We start from the raw sequence: 19069 nt of genomic DNA, 5'->3' as shown, positions 1-19069 counted from the left end.
AATCGTCAGTTTTACATTACTATTAAACAGATTTAGGACCTATTGCTCAAAGATTTAAATATGAAGCCTCAGTAAAGAATTTGAATAGTCACTATGATAATCAAATTCTCGGAACATTGAAATCACGAAACCAAAACTATGTTGATATAGTGCTCTGGACGCAATGTCAACGAAAAAGGTAACGTTTTAGGTGGTTAATAGAATCATTAGTTGCTTTGTAGTACCGAATTTGCAAATCACCGAACAGTGTTATCAAAAGTTGACTTAGATATAAACACTTTGCGGCATAATTCAACTGCCCATCAATGACCATAATATCAAACAAGTAAGGAAAGGCTAAGTTCGGGCGCAACCGAACATTTATACTCTCGCAATTTATTGAAGAAATTTTATAAATTCGACATAAAGTTTAATAGAATAACGAAAATCATCCTATATAGTGTATGAGGGCTGAGGTAATTCCTGAATCGATATGCAGATTAAAGCCCACCGTATTTTTGAAAAACCTATAATTAGGTATATGGGAGCTAGGAGATGTTATTATCCGATTTTAATAATTTTTGGAACAGAGACACACTATTAGAAGAAAACAATTCCCTCTGAATTCCATTAAATTATCAGAGAGATTTATCCATATTTTCGGTTAAAATTTACCCTTAGGCGCGGAGTTCAACATGTTCGATAACAGGGACCTTGAAAAGTTATAGTCCGTTTTCGACAATTGTTTCTCAAGTGAAGCCAGAGATGATATGCACTATTTGTGTAAAGTTTTATTCCGCCATCTTCATTGGTTCCTTATGTATACATTATAAAGTGAAGGAATCAGATGGAATTCCCAATTGAGTTATATGGGAAGTTGTCGTGGTTATGAACCGATTTCATCAATGTTCACATGTGTCATCAGGGTGTCAAGGAGGTATTATGTACCAAATTTCATTGAAATCTGTCGAGTAGTTCCTGAGATATGGTTTTTGACCAATAAGTGGGCGATGCCACGCCCATTTTTCATTTTGTAAAAAAATCTGAGTGCAGCTTCCTTCTGCTATTTCTTCTGTTTTTAGTGTTTCTGGCGTTTCTCGTTAGTGAGTTAACCCACTTTTAGTCATTTTCAAACTAACCTTTGTATGGGAGGTGGGCGTGGTTATTTTCCGATTTCAACTATTTTCATGGTGTGTGGTGGAGTACGTAAGAGAAATGACTACAGAAAGTTTGGTTGATATAGCTTTATTGGTTTGCGAGAAATATACAAATAACCATTACATCCAAATATGCCCCTTCCTAGTGCGATCTTTTATTCCAAATTTTACTTTTACAACTTTATTTATGGCTTAGTTATGAAACTTTATAGGTTTTTAGTTTTCGTTGTGGGCGTGGCAATGATCCGATTTTGCCCATTTTCGAAAGCAACTTCTTCAGGGTGCCAAAGAATACGTGTTCCAAGTTTCATTAAGATATCTCAATTTTTACTCAAGTTATCCGTTGCTCGGACAGACGGACGGACAGACGGACATCCGGATTTCAACTTGTCTCGTCATCCTGATCATTTTGATATATATAAACCTATATATAACTCGTTATTTAGTTTTATGACAACCGTTATGTGAACAAAACTATAATACTCTCTTAGCAACTCTTGTTGCGAGAGTATAAAAATATGCATTTGCAAGTCCATATCGTTTCAAAATCTTTTAATTTTCTTAATAAAATACTTGAAAAAGATGGCCAGTTGAGACAATATTGTTGGAATGACAAATTACTATTAAGCTTATCGCACACGAGTTAATAAAGCAATTCCTTACTTCGATTAAAGCGCTGATTTAGGTCGATTTACCATACAAAGTAAAAATCAAAATTTTCTACATTAATTGTTAATTGAAAACAAATCGAGTTGAAAATGGAATACAACTCTACGGGTTGTTGTCCACGCTGGAAATTTAGTTGTGTTTATTGATAAAATGACAATCAGCTGATTCGTTAATCGATTAGCTGGCTGTGTGAAAGGCAAAAACCGGTTTCTCAATTATAATCTTAATGTATTAAATTAATTTGACTGTGCGAAAAGGCTATACCACTAAAATACTAATTTGGCTCCACACAAATAAAGGCTTCATTTCAATTAATAAGTGTAAAATCCAATTTTTATTTTCCATTTATGCTCAGAGGCTAAGGAGCCGCAAGCACCCTTTTAAATTTGCATTTTTCGGTAATGCGCAGAGGCTGAGATTTGGGTCCATTACCCAGCGCCTCAGCTTCGTTATTGCTATGTGAATAATTTATGTTTTTTCTTTGTTTTATTGATTGTAGAAAATAAATTCCATTACTTACAGTGAAATATTGCCCCGCTATTCACTTATACATATTTAGTTATATATATATATATATAACTAAACCCAGACAAAATTTACATTTTAAATCAAAAATGGTTGTCATTCATTTACATGCTTTCTGTTTTAACATTTGATTGTCTACAAATATATAAAGGGTGTTTATTTTAGAAGTATAGAATTTCACAGAGTGACAGCTGTCAAACTAGCTGTCAAAGTTTATAGATTTGTTTGACAATTTGGGCTCAGTACGCCTTGTATATAACTATTCAAACACTGCCAGATGACAAAATTTTTTTTTGCGAAATTGGAACATCACACATTCGAATTAATTCAAACTCCAAATGTTGAAAAATCACTCTAAAAAATCACCCTTTACAAAAGGAATTAAATTTATGTAAAACTTATTGCGGTCACAAACATTCATTGTGCGTCCAACTGGCTATTATTCAGCTGAACTTCACCGTTTTTTATTAGAAATTTCAGAATTTGCAATTTTCATTTGTAACGGCTCTTTTTTTAATGCCTTTTCACATTTCGAATTCGCCAAACGCTCATGTTTTTTCGTTTTTTTTTTCCTTTCATTGCAGCAATGGTGCGATGGCATTATGCGTCTGGCTTACAGTTTGGCCAGACTCAACGGCTCGGCCAATACGTTTCTACAGAAGGCGCACACCAAACTCTGCCTGCAAGTGGACAAAACTGGCAAAATTCCAGTGAAGAAGTAAGTAAATGACTCTTAAGTAAAGTTGAAAGTCAGGAAATAATTACTTTCATCGAAGCTGATGGCGGCGCGCATTGAAAGTGAAGAGAATATTTAATTTGCACTTTAGTGTTGCCATTTACATATACATTTACTGATACAAACATACATATATGATTTATATTGCGTTGTAAGTGTCTCACCTTTGTGCATCCATTGCTTGCAGCATCATGAAAATGTTCGCACAGAACAAAGAGGATCGCAAGCGCGTCGAGAAGGCGTTGGACATGAGCGGCTTGCCGTCGGGGAAAATTGAGACTTTGTCCTTGTCGAAGTTTCATTTCGAGGACTTTTTCAATTTGTACAAGAATCTCACGCAACGCAGTGAAGTGGAGAAAATATTCGATGGCATGTAAGTACTTAATAACGGCAATGGTATCGTAATAACCCTTATCAAAGGAAACAAAGAGGCTGTCAGTGCCGTAAGCAATATGACAATTTTTTGACAATTTTTTTTTTTAATTTCTGTTTTATTTTCATATGAAAAATTATAAATATTTTTCTCAGTTGATCCAATAATAAAGGTCGCTTTAAAAATAACAAATTTATAAATCTTTTATATTATTCTCTTTTCAGCGTTGGCAACTCCAAACGCAAATGCATGTGCATCGCCCAACTTGTAGAGTTTCTCAACAAAACCCAACGTGATCCACGACTGAACGAGATTTTATATCCTTACGCGAACGCCACGCGTGCCAAGGAGATTATACAGGAATACGAGCCGAATAAGTTCAATGCGCAGAAGAACCAGCTTAGTTTAGATGGTTTTCTGAGGTAGGTATCCTATAGATATATTTTTTTTACTAAATTAAGATATCTGAACCCAGTATATATACGAAAAGACTTCTCTATGATGAATATCTAAGATGGAATATCGAGAATGAGTCAAGACTTCTGTGAAATATAAAAGTCTCTCATAACGGTAATGAGGTAACGTAGGCTTTATCTCAACGAATGACATCTTCAATTGAATCAATAAAGGGATAATCTCTTCACGAATGCTCCAATTAAAACTTAGCTTGCCTGTATAATCGTCTCATTTCGTCATTAGAAAGTGGAGCCGGTAAGTCTCCACTTAATACCCGCAGTCATCTCTTCCTTCCACTAAGTGATATGAAGTTCTAAGTTGCCAGGAAATGGTTTACCAAAATGGTGATATCAGAGTTATAGGGATTAGGAGGTTCATGATATTCTTAGTGGTCCAAGAACGTTCTGGGAGAGATCTCTGGATTATTATCTTACGACTTCAAGAAACCTAAGTCATTTATATTAAAAATTTCTATATTTCTGATTTACTATAATAATAAAACGTTTAAATTAATTTTTCAGGTATCTAATGTCCGATGACAATCCAATTGTGGCGCCTAGCAAACTGGACTTATGCGATGACATGGATCAGCCATTATCGCATTATTTTGTAAATTCCTCCCACAATACATACTTAATAGGACATCAGTTGACAGGCAAATCGTCGGTGGAAATTTATCGTCAATGCTTGTTGGCCGGATGTAGGTAAGTACCGAAAACTAAACGGCGAAAGACATTGACAAATAGCTTGCGTATTGCTAAGGCAGCACACACAATGAAAAATTCAATTTGCATTATTCAACAATATCGAATGGTTACATAAGCTATGCAACAGTACAAGTACTTTGCACAAGACATGAGTGAGTATATGTGTCTTCTTGTAAGCTTGTGTAACCCAGCAGCGAAACGCAGTAGTTATGAACAACTCTACAATCGGTATGAAGCGCAAGTGGCACTAGTCCTGTGACTAAATATACAAAGACCTAATTTAGAGCTTCCAGCATTGGTTAGGTCGAGCTGAAGGACTGATTCACAAGATCGAAACCTCTCATGCACAACCGAAGACAGTTTTTTGTGATGCTAGAAAACTCAAACCCATCACATATCTACTTATAGGCTTTTCGCACAGGATTTAATTGATCAATTAACCGACCTTTGCTCGATTAAAGCGGTAATTTACTACATTAATTAATTACTACATTAATTTTTAATCGAATAATAATCGAGTGAAACTGGAATGCAACTCTGCGGGTTCAAGTACACGCTGTAAATTTGGCTGTGGTTATTGACAAAATAACAATCAGCAGATGAAACCTACCAACTTCTTATGAACAGCAGAAGCACAAATTTATAACAGCTGATCGTTAATCAAGTAGCCGTCTGTGTGAAAAGCAAGGACTGATTTTTCAATTATAATCTTAATGTACTAAATTTATTTGGAAGTGCGAAAACTTTATTACGAGTTTAATTTCTATTCTCGCTAGTTCACCTGAATGATTGAAGGTGTGATATCATGAGAATGTATCTCGGTTATTAAATCACCTTCTTCCAAATAAAGTTCCCAACTGACATTCGGTAAGATGTTGAATTTTTCCGTGTAAATGTCGATTGGCCGAAGAGGAGTTAAAAATCAAACAACTACGAAAGACGAACTCAGTTAAAGGCTAAGAGCTCACTAGACCTCATACGATTTACCTCGGGCAAGAATGATCTTGGGATCGCGTAATTCTTAGTAATGACCAACACTCAAAGTTCACATCCGGTCCAGATCTATCTTGTTGTGAAATGCAGGAAGACAGCGGATTTGTAATCTATTCTATCGTTAGAGAGTCTATGTTGTGGAAGTGGAAGGAATCCATATTTGTCTCATCATAGATGCCATTGATAGTGAGGTTTGACATAATGTCCGTATTATTCGTAAATAACGCGGGATTTTCAACATGATTCTGACACCCTCGGATCAGTTATTACGCAGAGGATTGTTAAGCGAATCGAATCAAGAATGAGTGATAATAGACTTCAATCGATGTCGAAATAGGCAGTAAAGTAATGTCTGATAGAGTAAAGTCATTTCTGAATGTCTATAAAGAGATCTCTCTAAAAATCTTAGTTAGAGAGAAATTATGCTTCTGTGCGGCACCGCCCCCCTTTGTACATGTACCTAAAAATGTATTTCACAATTTATTCTTTTACTGTATTTCAGATGCGTGGAATTGGATTTCTGGAACGGTCGCACTGATGAGCCAGTCATTGTGCACGGCTACACGCTCGTTCCCGAAATTAATGCCAGAGACGCGCTGGAGGCGATTGCCGAGAGCGCATTCAAAACATCGGAGTTTCCTGTGATATTAAGTTTCGAAAACCATTGCAATCCAAGGCAACAGGTAAATAAGAACACACTGAAGACTTGCTAACAGTAATCACTGATATATAAAAGTATTTTGAATTCGTACAAGCACACATTGTAGATTAAACAATTACAATTATTGCTAAATAGTAGCGTTACATAAATACATATACACAAGTATATACAATGTGTGTAAGTCTGCATATGAAATCCACACATAACTCGCAAGCGACACTTATAGCATTCTTCACATGCCATAAAATAAATGTATACGTTTGAAATGCAGTTAAAAGTGTTTGAGCGTGAGCGAGAAATGCTGTACTTTTGTACTTTGCATACTTGTGCCAGCTGCGAACCACTTACAAAGTATTACGTGAAAAAGTTAAAAGTTGATAAGAACGTCATTACGTCGGTTATTCAATATGCCGAAGTTTGTCTTGTGTTTTGCCAAAGCGCAGGAGTGAATAAAGGCAGCTTTCTGCTGGCTTCGTTGCGACGAGCACGAGCACGAGGCGGAGATTGCCGAGAAATGCAAACTTTTAAACACGCTTCTGTTGGCAACAATCAAAAATTAGATCACACCACCGCCGCGCGCCGTTGTCTCCGCCTATAAGTCACTCACGCTATACAAGTATAAGCTTTTCACTTGCTTACATACATACGAACAAACATTTGTATATAGGTAAGGAGTAAGGCTGCAAGTTCAGAACTTTTAATCAAAAGGTTACCTATGCTAACCCCAGTGAATTAGGTTGCAAGTTACGTTTTCGCAAAGAAATCGATACAATAACAACAACCCACATACAGGCTCAGCGACTCACAGGCAAGCGAAACTATCTAAGCGCAAGGAATTGATTTCAAAATAAACAGTTCCAGGAAAAAGAGTTGCCAGTTGTTGTGTGCAAAGTTTTGCCGTTTGACATGCAAAAAGTTGCATAACTGTATTTGAGTATGGCGTAAATCTACGTAGACATTATCGGAATAAGAATTTTTAGAATGAGGCAATAAAAGAGAAATTGTAAAAAGAAATATGTATGTAGAGGCGTATATATAAGTATAGAGTTGAGGCCCAGGTGTCCTTGTGTGGTAGGACAGCAGTGGATGATGTTGGCAGAAATAGGAGACTTCAATTCTACTGGGTGCCAGGCCACAAGGGCATAGAGGGTAACGAGATAGTGGCGAGATTGCAAAACGAGGCGTATCCGAAAACATGATCATCGTAGATAAACCTATATACTGTCTATATGATGATCTAGACAGAAACTTGGTAAAAAAGTTCAAAGCGCGCTGGAAGAATATACCGGGATGCAAAATCGCAAAAGTTATGTGTAAGGCGGGAGATAAGAAGTACAGATGGGGCTGATAGATAGCGAAGACTGCAGAAAATGTAAGAGCAAGGCACCAGAGAAACAATGGAGCACCTCTTCTGTGAATGTTCTGCATTATCAAGACAACGGCTTCAGCATTTGGGGACTACACATTACGTTAATCTGGAAGAGATTTCGTTGGTGAAGCCATAAAGCCTTTTGAAATTCGCAACAAGCGCAGGCATCCTAAAGGATGATTACTCCACATCAACTACGTGACTGCACTCCATCTGGTATCGCAAAGGACCAAAACTGGTCTATGTGTGGCTTTTTAGCCTACCAGAGTAACCTAACCTAACCTACGACCCAGGTGTATTATTGTAGAAACATTACAAATACGCTTTGTTTATTTGACTATGTTGGAAACATCTCTCAAACTGCGACCTTTGTGGTGATCCACTTATTAAAGTTGGTGCCGCATAGAACCTTCCGTATCTCAGCTATTCTTATTGTATTTATATTTGATTCGAAAGTACATTCCCTTGCATCAGATTACTGCAAGATCAAGACTTCTTTCTAAGCTTTAGAACACATTTTGAATGCTATTATTCGAAAAAAGCTTTACTTAATGTAATATCCTTGTATGAAACCTGAATCAATTACAAACGAATGTGTGACTCCTTATCGATTTGACGCATCTTATCTTTACTTGATCACCACACTTTATTGAGATATGAAATTTTACATGTTCTCCGAAAACGACTATATTTAGACCTTTCGGTTTGTCAAAAATTCATTTTAGTGCTTTCACAGAAAGGAAGGTTACTCCGTCAAACTTTCGCCAAATTATTAGGTCTACAACTTTACTTCCGCCGTTTTCCAATAGATGTCTCTAGGGTCAAGCACTGGTCGATTAAATCAATTTTTTATATCGATCTTGGACATTTGTGCGGCTGAGGCTCATCGAATACTTTCGGATACGTAAGGCGAGGCTGTCCTTAGTGAAAAAAATCCTTAAATTTACAAAAAAAACGTCGGAAGCAAAGTTGTAGACCTAATATATAACCTGCTTGTTACCGGTAGATGGCTGACATATCAGAATACTTCTTTTGAGCATGGTTACCGATATACATTTATATAAAAGGCTTTCTCGTAGAAACCCATTACCCGATATTAAAAACCTTGTTGTGATACAATTATTCAAGACAAAAATATTGACAATATATCCAATATAAATTGCTAAAACAAAAGAGATGTGGTCGATGCTACGATAGCAAGTAGTCTCCATTTTGTATCGAGTATATTTTTAAATGTTTCTCACCTGATACAACCCTTTGTAGATGACTTAAGAAACCGGTCGATTTTAATGGCGTCATTAATATTAGTTTTGAAAATAATTCAGCTTCATCCGAATATGTGACGGATCGAGCCAAGGTTTACGGTTTTTTCATAACAACTTAACTTTGGTCGTATGCTTGCGGTGCCAGCTTTGTAAAGATAATTCTCTCACACTTTTAAATGAGAATTAATGATGAAAATGTTGCCTCTTTATATTTCAGCATCATTATGCTGGTCAACTCTCACTCACAATTTGAAAACCCGAGTACATTGCGGAATAATTGCAAAATTTTTTTGAGAAAAGAAAACGCTATAAGCGCCATCTATCGGGATTCAATTTTTCAGAAACACTAATCATTTCTAAAAGTTGTTTTCCAAGTTTCAAGAAAATAAATGCTGTGACTTCGAAACATATATGTATATAATTAATATCCACACAAATATATAATATATAAATTCGTTAAAATAAAATACAGTGGAACTTCTATAACTCGAATATTTTCATAACTCAAACTTCTTTAACTCGAAGTTCTCCATAACTCGAACTCTTGAATTGACAATAGAAGTCAAAATTCATATAAATTTCCTTCCATAAATCGAACTTTACGACCAGGGCATAATACAAATTTTCAAATTTTACTATCGAGCCCTTCTAATTCGGAAATTTTTTGTGGGGTATGGTGATTCGATTTAGGGAAGTTCGACTGCATTATTGTAAATTATATCCTTCGTAGTCTCATTCATTCACTATAATTAAATGTTTCTGCTCATACCATTTTTACCATTATAATCGCTATAATTATTATAATTTTTTGTATTAATGCATTTTTGTGTATACTTTATCTCCATTTCCATACATTTGTATTGTACATTAGGCTAAAATCGCCAACTACTGTCGTGAGATATTCGGTGATATGTTGTTAGATAAACCGCTAGATTCACATCCGCTAGAGCCCAATGTTGATTTGCCGCCACCATCATTACTTAAGCGTAAAATTATCATTAAGAATAAACGAAAACATCATCACCATCATCGGCACAAGAAGGGCGGCGCAGCAGCGGCGGCCACCATAACGGTCAGCAAATTGTCGACGGCGAACTCAGGTGAGTCGGTACACATAAATACATATAAACAGTTATACTTTAGTCTATGTAATTTCACACAACCATACACACACACACACACACACATATTTGGAGTGTAGTTTATAACAATGCTCAATGACTTACTCATAACACTGTAGTGAAAACCGCGAAATAATTAATGACGGCCGCTAATACGCAAATGCAAATTGAATCTGCTTAATGGATATCATTAGCTGACTAAGCACTAAGCGCTCATCACTATCAGTATCCGTAATAATCATATCGTGGGAGTTGCTGATACACCTGTGTTAATTGCATAATTATATGACTCAATTAAGTAAAGCGGAAAATTAAAAAAAAATATATATATTTATATATATATATTTGTTACGTATACGCAGTGGTGTGCTTATAAGCTCTTATGGTAGTCATTGTATAGCTAGAATTTCAATTTGAAAACGTTATCAAGGTACAATAAAAAGGTAAATTAAATACAAATCACTTAATTCGGGTAGGCCAAATTGTATCAGATACAGCAAGTGGTAGGTTCTCATTTGATTTGAGTATAAAATTTCAATAAAATAATATTAAGAACTTTGGTTTCCCATAAATTGATTCAGAATTTGATAGAAAAGTGATTTATAAAAAAATAAATTTATTTTAAATTTCATCAAGAAATTCTTTAAGCTGATCATATAGTAGAACCCCCACAGGAAACTAATCCAATTAAATTATTTAAATTAATTAAAATTTCTAAGTAAATATCTGATTATCATTCTTCTACACCCCTCATATCTAATGACTGTATCAGCACCAAACTTCCTGCGTATTGTACGTGGTATTTTGACAATTTCTTATTTGACTATTTGGATTAAAGGCGTTAAATAATATCAAGAATTCAATAGAACTATTGATAGAATGTTTTTGGACTGGATACCCAACGAGAAACAATCAGAAAAGCGACAGGTTAATTCCTCCGAAAATTGGATGTGCTTGGCATCCTTTGAACAGTTAAAAACGCTTCTAAATCTGTAATAATATTGTAAAAATCCATAAGCACTATAAGCTCAAAAACTGTTCAGATGTTTCAGGTGTTTTTGTAAAAACAATTTGCTGGGAAGGCAGCTGTTAAATTTGGCTGTCAAACTAGCTGTCAAACTGACTGTCAAAGTAAACACATGAGTTTGACATTTATGTTCAGTTATGTTCTTCGTCAAAATATCTTCCCTAGAAAGTACTTTTAAGAAACGGGGAAAATTTAGTTCGAAATAATATATTACTACCGATACTATATAAAAAGTAGAGTTATTTATCGTTTTATTTGAAAAAAAAGTATTTATATGTATTGAAAATTCGCCATCCTGTTTATTACAAATTTTACTAGAGGCTTACACATAAACAGACATATGTCAATATAGATGCCGACAAAACATACATACAAATCGTAAATATATTTCTTAACAACCTTTATTGTTGCTAATTATTTAAATCCATAAAATCGCTTAAGCCTGAATTGTTTTGGGTAAACTAGTATTGAATATGCAAAGAAAACAAAAACAGTTTGGCATTTCGGCAATGTACACACTGCTATTGTCCAAAATCACAAGCAACTGTTTACCAACTAACCGATTCATTTACATTTTCAGTTGATGCATCCAGCAAAGCAACGGCAAATCATGCCACCACACCATCTGCCATACAGCAACAGGTCTCCGTGCAGGGTGAAAGTGCAGCAGCAGCGACTGGCGGTTCTGCATTGTCCACCCCAGTGTTGACTGGTAATGGGGATATTAGCAGCACAGTGTATCCGCCACCACTGCAGGTAGGCAAATTGTTTTGTTGGCAGACACTAGGATATTTTGCTTACATCTGTATTTATATATTTATTTGTTATTATGTTGTTATTGTAATCATAATATATTTATATCTTCCTTATTAGCAAATTCGTCAGAATTCTAAGGACAGCACTGGCTCTTCGGATACGGACAGCTCCAGCGATGATGAGTCTTTGCCGAATGTAACACCCAATCCACCTGTGGGCGCCGATCCAACGGCAGAGAAGCCACAGAAGGAAACTGAAGCGGCTGCTGAGCTCTCGGCGCTGGTCAATTATGTGGAACCGGTGCATTTTTATACATTCGAAAGTGCGGAAAGTAAGTGCGGGAAAATACATGCATCATTATCTCAGATTCTATAATTTTCCTACCCACAAGACGCTTAACAAGCCCTCTACTCTTTTATGGTTCGACAAGTTACAGATGTCTGCTAATATTTGTAATTTCTCCTTCAAAAAAAGAGAAGAACCTGTTAATACCACTCCCTAGACCCCATTCGTAATATACATATGTATATGGTATATGAGAATTTCCGTCCATACAACTAATTTTATACCATCGGTTAGAGATATATTCCAATAAAGATGTTAGACTAGATTTGGATAAAATCAATCCATGTCCTCCCATGATCGGCAATCGGTTTACACTTTTGGTTTATAAGGCCAGTTCTTAAATACGTCTCTCTCAATAAATCGTTGTAGACATTTCGAAATTTCTCACTCGGTTCTAAAAAATTCAGAGCACATCAAATATTCGATTGCCGACGGGGTCATTTCCAGGGTCTTCTTCATGTGGTCCATACTGCGAAGCAATACTATCAATTGAGCTCTCTTAAAAATTATTATGGAAATTTGTTCTGGATTCTCATTTGAATACCGTTACTTATTTATTTGCTCTCTCTCAAATTTCTTTCCGTTAGAAAAAAATCGCTGCTACGAAATGTCCTCCTTTGATGAAAAACAGGCTACAGCGTTGCTTAAAGAGCGCCCAATTGAGTTCGTCAACTACAACAAACATCAGCTGTCGCGTGTTTATCCGACCGGTACACGCTTCGATAGCTCCAACTTCATGCCACAGGTTGGTGAATTTACATCTACATATATCAATTTTAATTATTGGCTTAATAAACTCTAAATCTCTTTCTTATAGCTCTTCTGGAATGCCGGCTGTCAGCTGGTGGCGCTCAACTATCAAACCTTGGATTTGGCTATGCAATTGAATTTGGGCATATTCGAGTACAATGACCGTTCGGGTTATCTGCTGAAGCCCGAATTCATGAGACGCACCGATCGGCGGCTGGATCCGTTTGCCGAGAGCACGGTACATTATTTAAACTCTTTTTTAGTTTTCGCCACCATTTCAAGGGATCACACTTTACAGGTGGATGGCATCATAGCTGGTACTGTGTCCATTACGGTGCTGTCGGGACAATTTCTAACGGATAAACGTGTGGGCACCTATGTGGAAGTGGAAATGTTTGGTTTGCCCGCGGATACAGTGAGAAAACGTTTTCGTACACGCATTGTACGCGATAATGGCTTGAATCCGGTGTATGACGAGGAGCCTTTTGTGTTCAAAAAGGTGAAGGAAGTAGCTGATTTAATTCTTTAAATTTTTATTTATAAAAATACTTTGTTGTGACAGGTGGTGCTGCCCGAGCTTGCCAATATACGCATTGCGGCTTATGAAGAGGGTGGCAAATTCCTGGGTCATCGTGTGCTCCCCGTTATTGGCTTATGCCCTGGCTATCGTCATGTCAATCTACGCACCGAATTGGGTCAACCCTTGACGCTAGCATCGCTGTTTCTAAATATTGTTGTTAAGGATTATGTGCCCGACGATCTTTCGAATTTCGCCGAGGCTTTAGCTAATCCAATTAAATATCAAAGTGAATTGGAGAAACGCGACAAACAGCTAGCCGTGCTGACTGAGGGCACCGAACCGATCTCATCGGACGAGGACATAACCAATTCATGTAAGTTTTAGCTACCTCTTGTCTATATATCTACCGATTAAGTATGTTATTTGTATACCTAAATGTATTTGTAAGTTAAAGCGCATGGTATGAAGAATCTTGGTGTGGGTTCAATTTTGATTGTCGTCGGTATACCGGTAGTTATTATGTATTATGTATTTAGCGCCAATATTTATATTTTCTTACGATAATTTCATGTAGAATACTTTAGTATTTTATTTGAATTTATACCTTCTTTGGTTATTTGAACTATTTGTCTCTATTTCTTTTTTCATTTATTTATTTGTATATCCTTCAAACTACTGTTGGTTACTGGACACTGCAACATAATTTCCTCCTCTGTCTACAACTAACCAACCCAAACTACAAATACACACTTTAACAACATGTCACACAAACAACAACAACACATACATAATCAAAACAAAATAAAAACACAACGTTTGCTCGCAACCCGTTACCTCGTTACCCTCGTTAACCGTTAACCTGCCTGCGTCCATTAAACTTGACAAACAAAGTCGTTTTTGTACAAGTAGGTGGCCAGAAGAAGGAGCTACGTCCCGTCGAGTCGACAACAATGAGTCCGAAGCACCGCGCCAGTATTACCACGGCCAATACCGCCAATGTCGATGCAAATACTGGCGTGGATCAAGACACCGCCGATGCAGGCACCGCTGGCGGTCCGGGTTTTACACATCAGCATTCGCTTGAATCTACTGCGCAGACCTCTATCAGACAGGTGGAGTCGTCGTTCGATGTGGAGCTGGTGCGCGCAGAAACACTGGATAAGATACTCGACAATAAGTTGGTGCGTGAAAAGCGTTTTGAGATGGAGAAAAAACTGGAATCATTGCGTAAGAAGCACGATAAGGAGAAGACCAAAATCGCTATGCAAAAGTCTAGTCCGATGGATGGCAACAAAAAGCCGATGTTCAATATTGCCAGCAAGTTAAAGAAACGTCTCAGCAATAAGAATCTGTAAGTGTGTTTGAATTCTCATTATGCTTTCACATTGAAATTTAGTAATTGTCTCTCCACTAGCGATACGGGTGTGGAAGTGCCGCCATGCTTTCCGGATATTGGTGATCTCAACGAGGACTGTGTGGATGGTGCCACTAGTAGTGGTGGCGAGAGTCCCGCACTGGTGACACGGTCACAGCAGGAGCGTTTACTTGCCTCTTGTAGGGAGTATTCAACGCAGTATCGTGACATACAGGAGAAGTATCATGAGGTAATCTATGCGCTGGCGGACAAGGTGTTGCGTACTTCGCAGGCAAATCAAATGAAACAACTAAAAGCCTCGCTGGATCGTGTCACTTCGGAGGTAATGCATCAGCTGCAGGAGGCGCGTCGCACGGAGGTGAAAAACTTGTCTTCAGTGCATCGTGATCGCGATGAGTTGGTTAGGTGAGGCGAAAGTTTTTGTGATTTTGATGTTTGTGTCTTAATACTATTCTCCGTGGTGTTCTTTAGAATGAAGCGCGAAGTGGCGAGTTCGGTGGTGGAGCGTGGTGTCGCTGAGCGCGTGCGTCTGAAGCAAACCTACGACAAACGTACCGATGACCTGCAAAAACAACACGAAGCCGTGAGGAATGCATTGACCGAGCATCGAAACAAGGTGAGAACCGTTAAAATGTCTTTTAATTTCATAAATGATGGCTTTAGACCCTAGCCTGCTTTCCAAGACTCAACTATCGCAATTCGTTGTTAAAATTTTGGTTTCAGTTTCACTTCAACGGTGTTATTAAGACTATTAATTCTGCGACAAAGATCTAAGGAATTTTACTGGAAACTTTGTTGTTCTGATAGAAAATAATTCGGAAAAAACTGCCGAATTGAAAATTTTAGGACTGGTGCTTTCGGCTTTTCGTAAGCGGGGGAGATTTGATGTTGCCAGAAAAGAGATTCGAACACATTCTTCTAAAGAATGACAAAAGAGAATCATATCTTTCTCCATCCTCCTTTATCGAATCAAATCCGTTCCTTCGGACTATACAAGTTTGAGGTTCGGTTCTTCTCGAACTTAATCTAACTAGACAAGTTATGGCCCATAGCGATATCAGATGGAATTCCGTCAAGTATTCCCCCTGAGTAGTAGTCATCGGTTAGGATGCCAGCGCTTGAAGCGAATTTTAATATATTATGAAGTCTAACGATATCTCTTCCAACTTGTCGTACTATGGGGCCCCTAGATATCTATTTAAATGTTGTCTAGCTAACATAGGACAAACGCACAAGAGATGCTCCATTTTTTCTTTGGTACCCTGCTCTTGACACTTCCTTCATTCCTCCCGATCTGACCGGAGACTTAATTCTGGTACCACGGGGAGTAGGAGCCCTTGGAGTTCGCTCCAACCTACTCGTGCGGACTGGCCCCTCGGGGAGTATCGTAGTGGTTGTGGTTTAGAACCCGAATGCGGGGAGAGTGATCCTTGTCACTCAATGTGGAGTTGCATTGCAACCGGGTGCCGGACCCAAAGTACGGCAGAGGTTTTAGATAGGCCTCGAACTTCACCAAGGTGGTTAGTTCCACACGCCAATTGGAACCGAATAATGCTTTGCATATTCGGGGCGCTGATCATCGCATTGATTTGATCCGCTGTGTTTTTGAGCACCGTGAGGTAAGGCCGTCGTCGGCAGGTACTCACGTAAATATTGGCTTTAGTCCCATCTTATAGGCATCTTATAGTCCTCGCTACTAGGTTGTGACCAGTAAGTATGTCAATCAAGGTCCTACAGCCTTTTCTATCGAGTGCTAGTAGGAAGCATGTATATTTCTGAACTACCGCTTTGCACAGACCTTTGCGGTTTTGACTTTAATACTTTAATAAAAATAAATGTGAAATGATGTTTCGAGGTACGTTAAGCTGAAACTCCAACACAACTTTATGTCGCTGTGGGATTCAGCGCTTTATGCAGCTATCATTTTCTTAAGCTGAATAAGAGACAGCTATAAAGGCTGCTAAGCAATTCCTAGTGTCTGAATGGCAGACAAAATTCCGCTATTATAAGTCCTTTTTAGTTAATCAATTGGACCCATAATTACCTTAACAACTACTAATTGCTTTCCCCACTTTCTTGCAGGCCCGACAAATACTCGAAAAGGAAGCTGAATCTCGTACTTGCATCATCAGCAATGGATTTTTGGTGCTCTTCAGCAGCGGTGGCGCCGCTGCCACCACATCGGCCACAAGCAATAATCTCACACTGAATTTAAATGGTGGCAACACCATATCACCGGCACGTTCGAGCAACAGCATCACGAACAGCACCAGCGCGGTCAGGAACAAAGACGATTTGGGTGGTGGAGACGACGAAACTGGCGCGAATGCTTTGGCTGGTGCGGCGGCTGGCGTTTAAGCGCTGCCCAGAAACACTACGGTATAACAGTATTTGCACTTGCGTGTCAAAAGCAAGGCGAAAAAGTTGAAAATCTAGCGTATAAGTAAAGAAAACCAAAAGGTGAATTTAAAGTAGTCAACATGTTGTGTGTGCATAAATATGGGTGCAATAGCAAGTAGAGTAGTAAGGGTATAGCATTGGAAATCACTGGGTAAATTAAAATTAGTTTAAATGGAATAAAACTACAAAAGTGTTATCTAATATCTAAATGTTGGTTGTTTATGTGAACAAAATAAAACTATTTATAAATGCTAATTGTTAATGAATAACTGTAACTGTATATGTGTAAATGTATGTATGTACTGTGTAGAGCATAAATTAATACTAAAATGAAATTCTCCAAAATAATTCAACATACAGTTATTACATGACTCTGCAGTACATTTAAACTGTTAGTTAATAGTGAATACACCTATATACACAAAAAATATATGCAAAACAAATACAAATAAATGTGTCAGTTGCAATCAATTTGTATTTTACACAGCACAACATACTCACACTCAGACTCACATATACAAATTAGTTGAATTAATTGTATTTGAAACAAAATCCACCACAGTATGAACACTTAAGTACAGTTATACATATAGTAAACATTATCAATGGGTTAACGTGAGTGTACTTTAATGTACCTACAAAAACAATAATTACAACATTTAGTATTAAGTATTGAAAAACAAAAAAAAAACAAGTGGTGAATTAGGTGAAAAACAGAAAATTGTTGTGAACTTTCTACATAGTTTAGCTCATAGGTTTTATGCTTCAAAATGTGTACGTTGTAGCATAGTTTCTTTACAACAACAATTTGTAAAGCTTAACTACAATACTACACCGTTTTTTGAAAGAAAACTGTTATACAAGTGTCTCCAAATTTATTTGTTGAAAATTATTATCACTTAAAATTATTATTTCGCGAACTACATATAAATATAGATCAAAAACACAGTTGAACCATAATTCGAACTGCTCGAACTCGAACTCGAAGTTATCCATACTTCGAACTCTTGATTGTGGTGATTCGAGTTAGGGAAGTTCAACTATATATATATATATTTTATACAATATTTTTATACAATATTTTACATAAATTTGGAAAGTGCTATAGTTAAATATATATGATTGACATAAATTGGCATAACCTTAAATATGCACAGCCAAGTTTCAGAATTAATCGAAACCGTTTATCTGTACAAATCATTGAAAATTAAGGACTCGTGCTCTCGTTTCAATATTCGGGTCTAGGACCGAACTCTAAGTCTTTCAATTTTTTGAGAATTTTTCTAAATCTACAACAACAGCCTATCAACAACTGCTGAACAGCAACATTCTAAATAAATTTCAACATTTTATTTCCGAAATATTCTTTGTGTAATTTATATTTACCAAGTTGGCAGCACTTGACTAAATAAATATCGGTTACATTCTGATCTGATCTGATCCATTGCTAAAATATCCCTTTGAAACACAAGTACAGAGCATATAAACTGTCAAATAATTTATATCTAGATAAATCTAGAGTTAAATTGGCTATTACTATGTGTGAGCAACATCTCTTTGAGAAGAAAAAGATGTTAGAGAGTAGTGAATGGAACACATTATATCAGCTGAACATATTAATATTAATTGGATTTTCTATTAAAAAAAAATATTTTAAGGGGACCACTACATTCATGATTTCAAATTTTGACGATTTTCAATGGGCTGCTAAATGAACATAAATTATTTTCAGGGTTGTAACTTTGCATACTTAAAAAATAAGACTTTGAAGACTTCAAAAATAAGAAAAAAAATATACATACCTTTTTTGTTGTTTTTTTTTTTTTATCAAACAAAAGCCCTTCTTTTCGGCGATGCATGGATTTCCGCTCACTGGAACATCTGA

The 19069-nt window shown here is 37.0% G+C and overlaps 1 protein-coding gene across 5 annotated transcripts in view; it reads left to right on the top strand.

The window, feature by feature from the left end:
* LOC105216642 (1-phosphatidylinositol 4,5-bisphosphate phosphodiesterase classes I and II) overlaps positions 1 to 17596 on the top strand; it is a 107698-nt gene extending 90102 nt beyond the window's left edge. For 2 of the 5 annotated variants that reach the window (XM_054228144.1, XM_054228145.1), the window contains exons 5-20: positions 2915 to 3048; positions 3254 to 3439; positions 3664 to 3861; positions 4417 to 4599; positions 6098 to 6278; positions 9762 to 9990; positions 11619 to 11794; positions 11912 to 12125; positions 12727 to 12884; positions 12957 to 13127; positions 13188 to 13388; positions 13452 to 13782; positions 14301 to 14760; positions 14806 to 15189; positions 15256 to 15400; positions 16867 to 17596. In XM_054228144.1, the coding sequence (XP_054084119.1) occupies positions 2915 to 3048; positions 3254 to 3439; positions 3664 to 3861; positions 4417 to 4599; positions 6098 to 6278; positions 9762 to 9990; positions 11619 to 11794; positions 11912 to 12125; positions 12727 to 12884; positions 12957 to 13127; positions 13188 to 13388; positions 13452 to 13782; positions 14301 to 14760; positions 14806 to 15189; positions 15256 to 15400; positions 16867 to 17142 (3627 nt within the window). In that variant the 3' untranslated portion in view covers positions 17143 to 17596. The remainder of the gene's footprint in view (positions 1 to 2914; positions 3049 to 3253; positions 3440 to 3663; positions 3862 to 4416; positions 4600 to 6097; positions 6279 to 9761; positions 9991 to 11618; positions 11795 to 11911; positions 12126 to 12726; positions 12885 to 12956; positions 13128 to 13187; positions 13389 to 13451; positions 13783 to 14300; positions 14761 to 14805; positions 15190 to 15255; positions 15401 to 16866) is intronic. The other 3 variants (XM_054228147.1, XM_054228148.1, XM_054228146.1) reach the window with 3 other exon arrangements.
* Positions 17597 to 19069: the final 1473 nt, after the last annotated feature.

Source organism: Zeugodacus cucurbitae, chromosome 3, assembly GCF_028554725.1.
Source record: "Zeugodacus cucurbitae isolate PBARC_wt_2022May chromosome 3, idZeuCucr1.2, whole genome shotgun sequence".
NCBI classification, from domain to species: Eukaryota; Metazoa; Arthropoda; class Insecta; order Diptera; family Tephritidae; genus Zeugodacus; species Zeugodacus cucurbitae.
This window is presented reverse-complemented; position numbering and strand designations above follow the sequence as displayed.